The following is a 13,995-nucleotide window of genomic DNA, read 5'->3' on the forward strand; positions in this document are numbered from 1 at the left end:
CATATTTGTCTTGAAATATATTCATCAAGTTCTATATAACTGTAAAACTCATTTAAAAAATCATCTATTTGATACTGCATGGAAAATCTTTCAAACCAATGCTGTTTTTGTTTTAGAATGTGATAATTATTAATAGTCTGTTAGAATGCATGGCACTCTACTAGAATCAAATCACAAAACTGAGTGTATTAAATTTACTGATATCCAAGTGATGGTAGGATGGAGGGGGGAAAGCTTGACTTTGGGGATGTTGGTTCTCAAGCATTCTTTCTACCTGGGTCTGGGGCTTTTGTATGATCATAGCTGAATGTAAGCCAAGATATACTGTGCCTTTAAAATAATCTAGTATAGCCTTTACATGCTTTTCTATTAGACCTCATATGGCACTGCACATCCAGTCCTGCATAAGATTTTTAAGAATAAGACTGATAAATTAGAAGAAATTTAGAGAAGAACAGCCAGAATTATGAGTCTGTAGAGCATACTATATGGGGGGGACAACAAAAAATTCTGTCTATATCCTGAAGAGAGTAAAAGGAAAAAGACTCTTATACAGTCAGAAAAGAAGTATAAACTTAACTTAGAAGATAGGACTGAAACAGAATAGAAATTTCAGAGAAAAAAATTTCAGATCTTTGTGAGAAAGAACTCTTTTCTTCACTAAAGTTATTTGAACAGATTCTACAGGGCCATCTCCAACTGAAATTAAGAAGGTATTCCCTAATGGGTGATCTCAGATCCTTTCCAACAATAACCTATAAAATTGTAGTAATTTAAAGGAAATATTGGTTATAGCCTGATATTTTTGTTATTTTATCTGATTAAACTATATTTTACTAAATTTAGACTATTTTTCTGTTTCTAGAAAAGAGAAAAAGGCAAAGGCAAGAAGAAGGTGAAAATCGAAGAAGAGTAAGTACAGTGTTTATTAATTTGCTGTATCCTAAAGATTAATGTGAAATATCTTAAGGATCTTATTGATTTGAAATAATCAGCTAATGACAGAAAAACAGTGGGAAAGTGGTATAGGATATATTTTTAAAGAAAAGGAATTTTAATTCTTTCATAAATACATGCTAGGTGTTCTTTCAGACCTATTCTAAAAGTTTCTAGGAATAAATAGGTTCATTTGTGTCCAGCGTTTCAGCAGCTTCTTGCCTAAGGTAGATGCTTAATAAATATTTGCTGAATGAATGAATAAATTCATGCAGTCTTTCTATTAAAGTGATTTTGATTACTTTAAAATTGTTATTTTTTGTAAAGTAATAATTGTACTCCTTAGTTTTTCTTCAGGCCTCCATTTTCTGAGGCAAACTAACCTCCTCAAGAATGAAAAGGCAAAAAATGAGAAAAATTTATTCACAGTTACAACAAATTTTTAACACCTGGGTATAGGTACTGGTGAAGTAAAGTCTAGCAGAAGACTTGATAGTTGTCTTTGTGTATCTTAGTATATGTTATGTAAAAGGGAGACCTGTTCTTTATTTCAGAAGGCATAACTAGAACCAAAGAGTAGACGTTACTGGAAACAGATTTTTCATCTCTGTTAATTTCTAACTTCTACAGTTTCCCAAATTTCAGTAGACTGCTCAGACATGGAAAATTACATGTCATCTAGTCAGACAGCCAAAAAAGAATCTAGAATGAATGTTTTAGAATGAGACCCTGCACTGCATGGAAGGTTGCATCAGGTGACCTCTAGTGTCCTTTCAAGTCTAAGAATTTAACGAGTAGAACTCCAGTCCATCTGTTTTTCACTGCATTTAAGATAACTCATGATGCCATGTCACAGTCTAATTATGTTTGTATATAATTTTAATTTTGCTTGTTGACTTTTTAGCGCTCTAATAATTGTAGTTTGAGTGGAAGAAAATTTTGTTAACATTAATCATCATGAGTTCTCATAATTTTGACATAGTCAATGTAAGCTTGTTATAGTTGTAATATTGTTTTACATTTTAGATAAAAGAATTTATCATAGTCATAGTTAGCAAAAATGTAAATATCTTAATTTTTTTTTTTTAGTCAGATTTTTACTTTGTCACTGAGGCTGGAGTGCAGTGGCATGCTCACTGCCACTGCAGCCCTGACCTGCTGGGCTCAGGTGATCCTTCCGCCTCAGCCTTCCAAGTAGCTACAACCACAGGCATGTACCACCACGACTGGCTGATTTTTTATTTTATTTTATTTTTTTATTGTAGAGACGAGGTCTTGCCATGTTGCCCAGGCTGTTCTCGAGCCCCTGAGCTCAGGCAGTTCTCTCACCTCTGCCTCCCAAAGTGCTGGGATTACAGTTGTAAGCCCCTGTGCCTGGCTTGTGTCTTTATTTTTAAAAGTTAAAGTTTATAAAGACTGTGTCTTTATAATCATGTAAAGATAAAAACTTTGACCTATGATGCTTTTAAAGGTACTGTGATAATTATACTGACTAATGAATTTCTGATGTAGAAGAATTAAATTATATTACTCAGCATATATAATCTGTTCACATTGATGAATTATTTTCTGGTCTTTTGTTATATATTCATTTGTTTTCTTTTCTAGGAATGGAAAGAACGCTACGGACACAATAGAGAAGATTCCACTAGAAACAGAAATATTCACACTGACCCCAAAGAGTCAAACTTCTCGGATATTAGTACCAACCGGTGTAAGTCATTTATTTCCTAGTTCACTTGGAAATTTTTATCTTATGCTTGCTTGCATGGAGACTGAGAGGATACTCATCCAGGAATGCCTTTGTAAAACTGTAAATGCGCATCTGCAATGACTTTTTTCCTCAGTATATAGAAGGAAGGAGAGACTCAAATGCCTTCTGGTAGGGAAAGGATGTGTGACATCAAATGAACAGTTGTAAGTATACTAACCTAAATAATTTAAGCACTTATCCCAAGTATGTTCTAAGCAGGTATTTATTTCTACAATTTACCTTGATTTTTAAAAAACTTTTCTCTTAGTATATACAGCTAATTCAGTCATTTTTATAGTAATTTATTGACTAACCCATATATTTCAGGCATATTCCAAGTATACGGTGATACAAACAAAGAAGGTAAATTTCTTGTTCTCATGATGTTCATAATTAGGTGAGGGACTGATACCAGGCAGAAACCATCTGCCATCAGGAAAGATTAGGGGACCTTCCCATATCACTGACCCTGCATTGACATGAGGCAGACGCTATTTGTCCCTAGGGAGCTTTCAAGAAACCTGTTTTTGCCTAGGACCTTGCACTTAGTAAAAGGAAGAGGTCATTTGGGAGAGATGTTAGATTACTGCAAGATTCCCACCTCTGAGGCTTTGGTGCAGAGGGGCCTGCTTATGACTGAGGATGGAACAGGAAAACTGAGCACCCAACTACAAGTTTTAGACTGAGAGCCAAGCAACAGTAGTCTACTGTTGGAGGGATAGTAGAAGCTTGCAGAGACTACTGAAATCTGAGGGTGGAAAAAGAATACTGAGAGAAACCATCTGACACTTGAGGCCCTGCTAAGCACAAAGTAATGATAGTTCATCGCTAGAGAAATGTGAAGTCTGGGGGGACTTACAGGATCTAAAGCAACAACAAAATCCAATTGTAGATCAACTGTAGATTAGATTGATTCAGTCCTTCAACATTGATGATCTAATAAAAGAGATGTGCCTATTCTGGTAAGACTATTATTTATCTCCAGCTCTTCTTTTTTTTTGACATATAATATTTGTCTTTTAATGAAAAATTATGAGATGCACAAGAAAGTAAGAGAATATGAACCATTTTCAAAACATAAAATAGTCAACACACCAGAGCTAGAGAAGGCTCAAATATTGGAATTATCAGACAGTGCAGGACTTTAAAATACCCAATAAGTATTTTAAGAGATCTAATGGAAAGCTTGGACAACAGATGGGGGGAGAATTTCACCAGAGAGATAGAAACTATACAAAATAGCTAGATGGAAATGTTAAAAATATTTTAATGATGCACTATTTATATATTGTAGACTTGTCATGAGATCTATGATAGAAGGATGCTCACCGAATGCTGAATGAACTCATCTTGGAGATTGGAAAGAGTTCTGTCTTGGGAAAGGACTTTTATAATAAAGAAATATTTCTGTAACCAATAAATATTTAGCTGGGTATTTAGGAACGAATAGTACTTAGCCAGGTAAAGGGTGTTTTAAACAGAAGGAAGAGTGAGTGCAGGACACTGTAGCATGAGAGAACCTTTGAAGAAATGTGTGTTTTTCTCTGCAACTAGAGCCTAAGCATGAGAAGGCTGATAAGAAGGGAGGCCTCAGAGATAGTTGGAGAGCAGGCATTGTCATGCTCAAAAGTTTGGATTTCTGTCCTTCCTGAAGGTAAGATTTCAATCTGGGAAGAATCATGATGAGATTTTTGGTTTAGATAAGGCAGTAATCCTGGAGATGAAAATGACTTATTTGAAGATGTTTGTGGTATAATAAATAAGAGAAGCCTGATGTTTTAGTTAAAGATAGGAATTAGAGAGGATTCTGTAAAGGGATTTGGATGCTTGCTTACCACAGAGTGGCAGTTTACAGAATTGAAAGATCTGGGTGAGTTCCAGTTCCCCCAGCCCCCCTCCTGCTACGGAGTCCCAGCCAGGCGGGCAGAGGCAGGGCAGGCCTCTGCTCTGCTAAGCTATCCCTCATACTTCATCAATTGAATGAAAGCTCCACAAGGATGGTGGCAGCTGGGGCCAAGGTGCAAGAAGAGTAGGGAATGTTATCTTGTAAAACAGAAAAGATGGCTGGATTCTACAAATACTTGGAAACATTTGCAGAATCTCAGATTCCCATTACTGTTTCAGCAATTCTGCAATGACAATCATAGTTATTTATCTCAGGTAAAGAAAAGCAAAGCAGTAACTTCAAAAGACAACAAAACTTTGAAACCTGCCATTACTGAGTACCTTATAAAGAAGGCTGAAGACAGGATAGCTCTACAGAGGTGGCAAAATGAACTCAATGGAAAAAAGAATCATAAAGGAATGATATTTATTGAAAACACTAATTAGCTGGGCATGCTAGTGTGTGCCTGTAGTTTCAGCTACGTGGAAGGCTAAAGTAGAAGGATCGCCAGAGCCCCACAGCTCGATGCTGGAGTGGCCTTGAGTATGCCACTGCCCTACAGCCTGGGCAACAGAGTGAGATTCCAACTCAAAAAAACAAAAAGAAAATATTATTGATTAGAGGGTCCATATTCAAACTTCTACTACATTAAGGAATACAAACCAGCTCTGTTGGTTGTTCATGCACAGATTGCATCTTTGAAAAATGTTGTGCTGTTGAAGCTGGAGTTCTTTTGGCTTATAATAAAACCAAACATATTAAATCTCAGCTGCTACCTGCATCTATGAATGCAACTCAAGGTATCAATGTGGACCTGATTATCCAAGTAGGATTGTATTAAAAAAGCACACAGTTCTCGCTTTTCAACTTTTGAAATAGTAATGGCTATGACTGGAGTATAAAAACCCTTGTGAAGATTAAAAGAATGAGTTTTGTTATGAAATATGTTGGAGAGAGAATCACAAGTGAAGAAGATGAGAAATGGGGGCAGTTATGTGACAGCAAAGTAATTACATATATTTTTGATTTGGACTATGAATTTGATGAATTGATATAGAAATGTGTCTCATTTTGTGAATTACAGTTGTGACCTGAATCTTAAAGTGTTCAGTATTTTCATTGATAACCCAGATATCCATTTTCCCTGAATAACATTGTTTCCCATAAGAACCACAAATGCTGGAGAAGAGATAATTTTTGAATGTTGAATGAAAGGTTCTGGAGATGTATCTTTAGATTCTATTGACCACAGCCAGTCAAAAAGGGGGTCAGAACTGTATGTCAAGGTGGAGCTGTATCTTGCAGAGGTTACCTCAACTGAATTTTCTGGACGTAGAACTGATAATTGTAGAGTTTTTTCCTTTAATGTGAACATTAAAAAAATAAGTACTGGGGACTCTTCATATCAAGATTCTACCTATGTTAATTTACAATTCATGTTTTAAGACATTTGCCAAATGCATTGCCAGTGCTTCTGAAGAGAAGGTCACTGGTCACATAGACTGATATGCAGTCTACGTATATAGTGCTTAGAAACCAAACATGAAAGGCAGGCTATTTACAGCTCAGCATATGCATACTTAAGAAGTCCGCGTGAATAGAGAAATACCTCCTTTAGAGTTTGAAAAGTGTTGAACTGATACTGTAACAATTGCTGAGAGAGCAAACATTCAACTTCCCATATATCTCAGTTCCTAGAAATAGAGTTAATTGTATTTAGGCAGATCTACAAGTTCTGTTTTTGTTACTATATTGTCATTTCTGTTTAATACTCACTGCACTTATATTTGAGACATATAAGTGTTACTGAGTTTTATACTCCATTTTCTACTTTTTCATGAGAACATTGGCTTTGTAATGATTGAAATTTAAGGTATAAAATGAATTGTAAAAAACTTTAATTTCAACTTGATTTAATATTTTGTTGTAATCTAGACCATTATGAGGGCATATTTCTGAACCTATAATTCTTAAATTTTTTAATCCTCTGGAGGAAAAGTCTCAAAAAAGCTCTCTAAAAGTTCAGAATGACTGGCCATTATGCTTCTCTGAAAGGACAGGACAGTTAGACCAGGAGAATTTTTTGGCGTACCAAACATAAGAAATGGAGCACTTTAAGGGTTCCTCATAGTGACATGAATTAGGAGATCCATGTTGAGTACCTCTCATCTCAACAGTAAAACATGATATCTGAGAGCAGCTGTACCTAATGATAATGTAATTGTACATTAACATTACATCCTTTCAATTTTAGGCAGTTTTAACGTTTTATTTCCACCAAATTTAATTATTTTTGTATTTTCTGCAGGGTCATTATACAGAGTGTTCTATATTTTGATCTGATACTTGTTATATAAATGAATTTTTTAGATGTGATAAAACTAAATTTGGTCAAAGTGTGTCCCTGAATTATGAGATCCTTTATTAGTTGACCTAGGAGGACTGAAATGGAATATATTAGTTGTTTTGTTGTTGTTTTTCCTTGCAGAGTATAAAACCTCAATCAGGAAAAATTCTGTTTTTATCTCTTTCTGATTCTGGGATTTCCAATTATGATGTCCAACAAGAAGATAAATGCAGCAAATAAATCTAAGTTTCAGTATTCCTAATTAAGTTCTACCTTAGCTCATTGCTCTAAGCTTCAATGGCCTAACATAAGCTTGGGTAAATTTGAACTACTTCAAGAATGCAGCACTTCAAACATCTTCTTTATTCTTAATCTCTTTTCGGGGAATGGCTATACTTTATGATTCATTATATTACTATCACATGACTTTGCTGTTTCATAATGTAGGATAAATTGTTTACATGTTTGGAGCTTTGAGTTTATCTGTTAATAAAAACTTGCAGAATGTGTCAAGAAAAAAATGTGCTTTTTAATGGCCAAAAAAAAAAAAAGATCTGGCAATATGGGAGAATGCTTACAAGAAAAGGAGGCACAGAGTCTTAGGATGAAGAGTTAGAGAGAACCTGGCATGTGGTGGGCAATTGCTATTAGCTGAATGAGTGAAAGAAAAGATGAAGAAGCTTGCATTTAGAACAGATGACAAAGATATAAATATGATAGAATTGGCTTGCCTTAAGTTTTCAAAAAGAACTTATTGTAAAGCTGTGTTAAAGCTACTTGTACTGCTCAAAACACTGTGAAAATTTAGTTTGTTTATAAAGAAATCATCCATGTAGGGAAGGGCGAGTTAGTTTTGTAGATCTGTGCTGACTGGTATGATAACCAGCAGCCTCATGTGGAAGTTGAACAACTGCAACATGTCTGGTTTCCCATGTGGAAATGATAATATTTTGCTTATTGGGTTGAATTAAATATATTAAATTAATTTTACTTGTTTCTTTTTACTCTTCAATGTAGTTACTAGAAATTTTCAAATTAAATATTGGATTTGCATTTCATTTCTATTGGCCAGTGTGGCCCCATACTCTTGCCTCATGGGAAAAAGACTCAGGCCTTTCTTGAGACTCAGGCCTTAAAGTCCTAGCCAAGAAATGAGGTTTACTGTGAAATCAACTGAAACCTTATTTGATAATGAACAATTCATGGTCATGGTACCATAGTTAAATATTAATTCTGAGTTATAGTAGTTAAGTATTTGCATTGTATCTGCTTCTGAACTTAAGGTAGCTACAAGACTAGAGAACTTTTCCTTGCTATTTCTTATTATGCTGTTATAATTTTAATCTGATTTTAAGGAACCCTGTAGTTATCTTTTCTTATGTTATTTGTCTTCACAATAAAAATTCAGATTCCTTATCATGATTTTTCTTTTTGTAAGTCCATAGACTGTGTCCCATAAATTAAAAGGCAATAGGAAAGTAAACTTTTTTCTTTTCTTTGAACCAGCATCCAAATATACAAGGGCTAATAATAGGACTGAAAGGGACCGAATAGAACTTCTCCAAGATGCAGAACCTTTGGATTTTAATGCAGAAACATTTACTGATGATCCTCTCGAATCTGAATCAGGAAGGTAAGTTCTGGCTGTGACATTTTGGCTCTAGCATTCCTCTGAAATTTTAATAGCACATTGACTTGATAAAGTTGAAAACAAGTAATAAATAAAGGTAAACAAGTGATAAGTAAAGGAAAATGCTCATCTTTACTACTAATAAAAAATATATTAAGTAATTTTTGATACTTTTTATACCTTCTAATGCTTTTTAGATTTTAAAAATTATGTCATCCCGTTCTGACATTGATGTCTTCATATAATACTAGTGGTATTATAAATAAAAAGAATTATCATAAAAGTTTTTTTTTTTTTTTGAGTTCGAGTCTCACTCTGTTGCCCAGACTGGAGTGCATTGGCCACTCCCGGCCACCGCAGCCTCGACCTGCTGGGCTCCGAAGATCCTTCCACCTCAGCCTTCCAAGTAGCTGGAACTACAGGCGCGTGCTACCACTCCCGGCTAATTTTTTGAATTATTGTAGAGACGAGGTCTCGCCAAGTTGCCTAGGCAGTTCTCGATCCCGCAGGCTTAGGCAATCCACTCACCTCAGCCTCCCAAAGCACGGGATTACAGGCTGAGCCACCAAGTATTACCTATAACAGTATTTATATACCTATATCTGACTATCCCATTTGTGAAATTTGTTATATTTTGTAACAGCTGCATAGCTATATGTCTGGGTGTCAGACATTATTCTTAACACTTTAACAACAATATTTTATTGTTTGGTTGCAGACCCAATTGGATTTAAATCCAGAGAGGCTCAGTAAATTGCCTAGAGTTACACAGATTGTAAATAGCAAGTCAGAGATTCAAAACCCCAGTACTCTGGCTACAGAGTCTATGCTTTTAGCCAGTATGCTGTAAGGAAATAATGAAACAAAAGCAAAATATTATATGCATGAAGTTGTTTACTATAGTGTTGCCTATAAATAGCAAAAAACCCTTGAATATTTTATTTATGTGCAACAATTGAGAGTGGTTATTTAGTTGATTAACCTCCTAAATGTGTCTTATATCCCCTCCTTTCTTTTTACATCCCTCTCTCTGTCATGCATATATTCTAGGCTCTAAAATAATTGCTGGTTGATTTATAAAGTCCTTTCGAATAATATTTTTGGAGGGTAAGTTTCTGCATTCAGCTAGTGCTTATAAATTACATAGCCACTTCCATTTAAAGTGTTCTTGTTTTTCTCTCCTCATTTATTATTTTTGATGCTTCATGTTTTTTCTTTATGTTCGTCTTTTAGGTATCAGGCTGGTGGACGATATCTCTCAATGTCTCGCAGCCAAATATTTGATGATGTTTAAAGTCTGAAAAAAATTATGGAACAACTAACCAAGGTCAACAGTCTTTATGGACATCTGTGCACCCTAGAATTTCCTCTGTTCTCTCAGTCAAAAGTGTCAAGATAACAAAAAGATACTGACAATTAATTATATCTTAGTATAATAATTGATTGTTTATTGAATTAGAGTATCATCTTTTTTAGTAAGAGTTATTACATATCATTTCCTAAGCATCTGCCTTAGAGGTACAGCTATAGTGGAAGGATTTAACTCATAATAAAGAGCAGTATGTGCTGAGAATATGTAGTTTGGTTTGTTTCAGATTAAATTTTTTTCAGAAGGATTATTTTAAAGATTGAAGGAAGCCATAAGTCATCCCAAATGATATTATACAGTTTTATTATTGTGATTTACTTTTTTGTTATCTCTAAAAAATATATCCAACATGTATTTCCCAAAAAAAAGTAAGTGAATGGAGACCTCATATAATAACCATATTCATAAAACTCATGTCTTAAAACAAGGCTTACTTACCAGATAAAACTGAATGTAAAAAGTGCTTTTTCAAATCTGTTGGCAAATTAGTGGGGTTTTTGCATGTGTAATTAGGATTATACTTCAACTGATAAGTGTTAGTGTCTTTAGCATGTGTATATAATCAGGTGATATATTATTCCTTCAGGCTTTGTAGTAACTGGATTTTTAAAATGTTTTTGGTATTGCTTTATAAAAGGTTTCATTTCAGAAAGCAATATTAAGTGTTATCACTTAGCATGTTGATTTAAATGTTGATCATGCCCATGTAAGGATAAGTCCTAAGCTTTATTGGCAAATAGTTGTGGAATTTTTTAGTAGCCAAAAAATACCACGAATTCTCTAATATTTAAATATGTATGCTTTTTGAGAAACAAAAATTGGTCTTTCAAAAGTAAAAAGTGAATCCATTTACTATTGTTACTGTCTCATAAATTGTGGTTTATAGAAGACTACATTAGAATGAAAATACATAATAATAACTTGGTTAAACATGCTTATTTTAAATTGATTGTTTTAACCTTTGTGTTTAAGCCAAAGTTTGTATTATATTTTAAAGCACCAATGTTTATTGCAAAGTGAACACAGTTGAGCACAGCATGCTTGCAGAGAGTTTCTTACATCCCTGAAATATTTGCAACTCTTAAAAAATCCATACTGCATTGAGAAACTGTACTTGAGCTTGCCCGGTACAGTCTCAGTTTAACACCTGTTATCCTGTGTAGTTATTACTAGTACTCACTTTCACTCTCAAGTATCCCTGTTTGAAGATAAATAATATGGTCCTTCTAACAATATGATTATATGCTATTTGAAGTGTAAACTTTCCCTGAGCCATCAATTAAAAATTTTTATTTTCCTCTTTAATGAGTGTTACCATGTAAATTTTAAAAAGACAAAGTCCTATGAGGGTACTGAAAGGAATAGTGCATCATCTTAATTGTCTTATATTTTAATCTTTGGGTTTTTATGATCTGAGATTAGATCCCCTTTAAAATAATTAAAATGAATTTACTTGCAAAGGAGGGTAATATAGACTGCTCATTTGAGGGGACACACACAGTCTTTTACTGTGAAGTCTGGTCAGAGAGCAATAGACCAGGAGCAGATATAATTTAATACTATTTGTAATTTCATGACTAACTCATTGAGTTACTTTGGGAAAATCATATAACCTTTTGGTGCCTCAATTTCTTCATTTGCAGAATGAAGATGATACTTGCTATTTACCTCAAAGCTATTGTGAGGGAGTTGAGTTCATATTTATGTACTGGAATTTAGAAAGACAAAATATGTTGTTATTTATGCTGTTTTTCCTAGGGAAGCTAGAAGATATTGACTGGGGAAATTATCATCCCAGAAAGAGAAATGATTTTTTGTTAATATGAAGAAACTTATAAGTCCCCAGAGCAAAAACTCTTTTTGGACTAACTCATCACAATGTCCTGTGAAAATAGTGTTGTTTTATTTAGTCTTTGGGCTTACCTTAGAATACTTTTTTAGCATAATGTTTCTCATTAGATTTTGTCATGAAATTCAGATGCTGTTGTTGAAGTACAGGCAGAAAAAAGAGAAGAAATTACCTAGTTACTTTTATTACTAACTTTCCTAATTGTCCTAAGATAAATTGATGGGAATGTTACCACTTTCCTTTATTACTAAATTTTGTATGGTTATAATAATTGATGTATTAATATAGCATATATGTATATACACACACTTTACAAACAAACAATATATTCCTTTATGACTTTAGAGTTATTTTAAAAATAACATTTGGTTCTTTTGGTGATTTAGAATGTTCAATTTTTTAAACAGAATTTGTCTTATAGGATTTTGTATACAATCATATGGAAATGTTATTTTGTTGGGTAAACTTGAGTTTGGAAGGCAGTGATTTAACCCTTGAAGACTGATTTCATTGATGGGGAGCTAAGTTAATATTTACTAAACTGCCTTGTATATAACATTGTAGTAGGTACAAAAATTTTTCTGTTTTGAGAAGCTTAGTAAAATATATTCATATCTACTACAAAATATTACTACTAAATTCATATACTTTACATGCAAAGTACATTTCTTGAGGAATTATTTCTGGCAATTATTTTTTGATGTCTTTATTACATGGTAATAAATATCTGTTTAAAATTTTCTAAATTACATTTTGAAATTGTTATTAGATCAGAATATTCCCTAAGCTAGTAATTCAGAATAACCATTGCAGAAAGTAATCATAATTTATTAATTTCATGAATCACCTCTAAGTTGCTAATTAACTTTTTTACTACATAAATAACTTGTTATTATCAATAGAACATTTTTGCAAAATACATAAGAAATAAAGTATAAGTTTAATTGTTAAAATTTGCTCTCTTATCAGATGCATACCAGGGCTTTAAAATAATTTCATTACACAAGGCCCTCATTTCACAAAAATGGTAAGAACTAAATCAAAACATATAAGGGTTTTCCCTTATAAAGAATAGATCTGAGAACTTGACAATCCAAACATTAAGCAAACAAAAAAATGCTGATAGTTGATTTGGTTTTGGACTCTACTATTTAATTAGATTATCAGTTCTGAAATATAGGGTGGATAGGGAAGTCAGTGTGTGTGGTTTTTAAAATAATGTTTTAGCATATTAATGAGGAAATTTAATGTATTTTCAGTAACCTCTTTTTTAAAATAGTTTTAATAGATTTAGGAAATGGTCTTGATGGTGTACTGATCACCATATTAAAGGAAAAACATACTCTGCATATTATAATTCACACTGTTCAGTAAGGAAGTTTTATACTTGTGATTTGAGTGGACTATACATGCAAATCACAAGGATAAGTATATTTGCACTAAGTGACAAAACATATCCCAAAAAAAAATCTTATCATACTTAAATCTCTGACGTGAGTAGTGCATAGGATTGAATTCTAAATGTTAAGAAATAAATAGATGTAGGGTTTTATCTTTCTTTTCTTATTTTTTTTCTCACTCCTTTATGCCTTTCTTCCTTTCTGAGGCCTCTCTTTATAGTATGACTTTTAATGTGCTGACAGATTTTTCTTCTGTTTGTTTTGTGTACACAGTTGTTTTTGAAGAGCAGTACACTCTAAAGGAATTATTTCCAGCTACAAACATCACTACTTGAAATAGCAATATTGTACTTAAAGTAGTCAAACAGATTTTGCTAGACAATTAAGCAACATCTGAATAAAAATGTGAAGTTGGAAGACCTGCGTTTTCTCCTTTCCCAGCTCTTGGAGACCAGATTCTCACAGCCATTTCTCCTAGCAGAGCAGGCACTAGTCCCACCCTGTTTTCCTTTCCATTTCAGTGGGTACATGTCCTCATCTCTAATTTCTTTCATGCTTAGCCTGTTTAATTAAATTTTTATTTCCATTTTCAAAAGATTTCTCCAGCAAGGCTGATTGGGGCCTTGCTGTAATCTTTAAATTTGTTATTAAAGCCAATCTATTGGCATGTTCCTATTTTCATCGATATTCTAAAATATATTTGTTTTTACACATTCCTTTGGGAAAATTAACTTTTTTTTCACTGAACATCTTTTTTTGTGTGTGGTTATCTTGATATCGTTTTGTAAAAGAATTTTTACAAAAGTGTGAGAGAGTAGAAAGAATG

General features: G+C 33.5%; 1 protein-coding gene and 1 pseudogene across 1 annotated transcript in view; both read left to right on the plus strand.

Moving 5' to 3' along the window:
• The window catches only part of LMBRD2 (LMBR1 domain containing 2), a 48,998-nt gene extending 36,483 nt beyond the window's left edge, over window positions 1–12,515 (plus strand). The window contains exons 15-18 of the mRNA XM_021708852.1: window positions 866–912; window positions 2,545–2,650; window positions 8,428–8,554; window positions 9,785–12,515. Of these exons, the coding sequence (XP_021564527.1) occupies window positions 866–912; window positions 2,545–2,650; window positions 8,428–8,554; window positions 9,785–9,845 (341 nt within the window). The 3' untranslated portion in view covers window positions 9,846–12,515. The remainder of the gene's footprint in view (window positions 1–865; window positions 913–2,544; window positions 2,651–8,427; window positions 8,555–9,784) is intronic.
• Window positions 4,670–5,895, plus strand: LOC103251988 (annotated as a pseudogene).
• Window positions 12,516–13,995: the final 1,480 nt, after the last annotated feature.

Source organism: Carlito syrichta, unplaced genomic scaffold (genome assembly GCF_000164805.1).
Source record: "Carlito syrichta isolate Samal-C Ts95f unplaced genomic scaffold, Tarsius_syrichta-2.0.1 Scaffold152793, whole genome shotgun sequence".
Taxonomy (NCBI): domain Eukaryota; kingdom Metazoa; phylum Chordata; class Mammalia; order Primates; family Tarsiidae; genus Carlito; species Carlito syrichta.